Source organism: Branchiostoma belcheri, unplaced genomic scaffold, assembly GCF_001625305.1.
Source record: "Branchiostoma belcheri isolate BF01 breed outbred unplaced genomic scaffold, Haploidv18h27 scaffold221, whole genome shotgun sequence".
NCBI classification, from domain to species: Eukaryota; Metazoa; Chordata; class Leptocardii; order Amphioxiformes; family Branchiostomatidae; genus Branchiostoma; species Branchiostoma belcheri.
The window spans coordinates 44416-47150 of NW_017803725.1; the positions used below are offsets into that span (position 1 = coordinate 44416).

Here is a 2735-nt window from a genome sequence, read left to right on the forward strand (position 1 = left end):
TGTCCATGCTTTTGTTAGTGTGGCAGGCGATGTTCAATATTTCCGATAATGCTGTTCATTGTTTGTTGTTGTGCTTGAAGCTTTTCATCCGTGTGATCGGAAATGCATATGGTGGAGATACAATTGTTACACTGTTTGATATGATCCCAGCTACACTGTACTCTCTGCGTAAGTGTGTAGGAGTAGACAGAGACAATTTCATGAGATTTGTTGTCTGCCCTAAATGCCGAACTAGGTACACAATGGAAGAGTCATATCGCACTAAGGCTAACGGTACCAAGGTGTCAAATAAGTGTGAGTTTGTGCCCTTCTACAGCCATCCTCATAAAAGGTCCTCCCTACGTAAGAAGTGTGGTACTCTTCTGATGACCAAAACGAAATCTGCTGGTGGTAAAGAATATCTGTACCCAAAGAGTACATATTGCTATAAGAGTGTGACTGAATCTCTTCAAACACTTGTTGAAAGGCCTGGCTTTAACGAGAAGTGTAATGAATGGAGAACTAGGAATGACACTGGCAACATGACAGATGTGTACGATGGTCAGGTTTGGAAAGACTTCCAACACGACAACATCAGTGGTAATCCCTTCTTATCTGAACCAATAGATTTGGCACTTATGCTTAATTGTGACTGGTACCAGCCCTACAAGCATTCTGAGTACTCAGTAGGAGTGTTATATCTTGTGATCCTGAACCTGCCCCGTGAGGAGCGGTTTAAGGAGGAGAATCTGATCATTGTCGGGTTGATCCCTGGGCCAAAAGAACCCAAGTTAGACATTAATACATTCTTAGAACCGTTGGTAGAAGAGCTACAGGACCTATGGAACGGTGTTCTTCTCAGAGACAACTCCAGCTGCGGAGCCCATATCTACCGAGCGGCCCTTGTCTGCCTTTCCTCTGACATTCCGGCCATCCGCAAGTGTGGAGGCTTCGTTGGACATGTAGCGTTGAGAGGTGAGATTTTGTTTTGCTGTATTTTGGTAGCCTTTGCCTGAATACAAATACCAAACTTCCAAATATTGAAGGCATTGCATGGTTCGGGTCATAACTTTCTATAACAGTGTCAATGTGTTACTCTATGTTGATTTAGTCTGACCATTTTATCACATATACATGCTGAACTTGATTCACGTACTTCCACAGGATGCAGTAAGTGTCTGAAGACATTTACGAGAGAGCGGTTTGGGACGAAGGCAGACTACTCTGGTGCGGATCGAACGGCTTGGACCCCCCGCGTGTCTTCTGACCACATCCACTACGCAAAGATGGCCAGGAGGGCAAAGACAAAGGCGGCCAAGAAGAGACTGGAAGACTAGTATGGGGCTAGATGGTCAGAACTGTTCAGACTTCCGTATTATGACGCTGTTAGATTTGCAGTCATAGATCCAATGCACAATCTTTTACTGGGCACGTCAAAACACGTACTGAAGGTGTGGACAGAATTAGGTATCGTTAACAAGAAGGATTTCGATGTGATCCAAAGCAGGATAGATAGCATGAAGGTTCCACATGATGTAGGAAGAATCCCGCGTAAAATCGCCTCAGGATTCAGTGGTTTTACTGCAGACCAGTGGAAAAACTGGACATGTGTGTATTCTTTGTTCTGCTTGAAAGGCCTGATAGACAGCCGACATTATAACATGTGGTGTGAGTTTGTCCAAGCCTGTCGTCTACTCTGTTCCCGTGTTATCTCACACGACGACTTGTGTAAGGCAGATAATCACCTGCAAAGATTTCTGACTATGTTTGCGACATTGTGTGGTCCTCAGCACTGTACACCAAATATGCATTTGCACATGCACTTGAAAGAATGTATAGAAGACTATGGGCCTGTGTATTCCTTTTGGTGTTTTTCGTTTGAGAGGTACAATGGTATGCTAGGCAAATATCGACACAACAACAGAAACATTGAAGTCCAAATCATGCGAAAGTTCCAGCAGAGTAACCAACTCAATGTGCTTACCTGGCCCGGAGGGTATGGGGAGATGTTCAATCGTGTTCTGGGTAACAAAAAGACACCTTGTGCGTCATCGGTTGGACAGAACAATGCCTTCCTATCAGACTTGGTACTTCTCGACAACTCTACAAATGTAACTGTTGAGCCACTGTCTCCATTCCGTAGCATAGTGATCAGTGAATCTGTTCGCAATATGCTATTCAGTATGTACAAAGCAGCTTATCCAGTGGTAAACGTTAGACAGATAGAATTGTTCGCTATGTCTTGTACTAAAGTGACATGTAATGACGTGACCCTGGCTGTAAATGCATGTAGATCAGAAAGGTCTGCATGTGTGCTTGCAAAATGGTGTCGCTACAATCTTGGATCAGACGAACCGACTATAGATCCGCACGCAGAAGAACGCCCTGCTGTCTTGAGGGAGGCTATCCTGGTCCACATTGTGTTGGAAAATGGGCGAAGATGTTCGCACGCTGTGGCCAGGGTAACTTGGTACGAGTACCACCCCGAAAGGTGTTTCTATGGTCGTGAAAGTCCGGTCCAGGTTTGGGGATTGGGTTTTGAACCTGAGTGTCCCGCGTCGTTCATACCCGTGGAACGTATAGCGGGCAGGTGTGTGGTCAGCACAACGGCTGTACAGTTTGAGAGAATGAAAGAAAGAGTGTCTGTGATCGTTCCACTCTGCCATGCCAGTATATTGTAGATATACTAGTAGTATGATTTGTAAATAGTTGTGTGCTGCAAAATGATTGTGCTCTGCAGTGTGAAGTATTACTGG

General features: G+C 44.8%; 1 protein-coding gene across 1 annotated transcript; it reads left to right on the forward strand.

Annotated features, from left to right (window-relative positions):
• Window positions 1–521: 521 nt before the first annotated feature.
• LOC109470372 lies at window positions 522–1316 on the forward strand. The gene is made up of 2 exons (XM_019769308.1): window positions 522–954; window positions 1144–1316. The coding sequence occupies exons 1-2, from the start codon at window positions 522–524 to the stop codon at window positions 1314–1316; spliced, it is 606 nt and encodes a 201-aa protein (XP_019624867.1).
• The last annotated feature ends 1419 nt before the right edge of the window (window positions 1317–2735 follow it).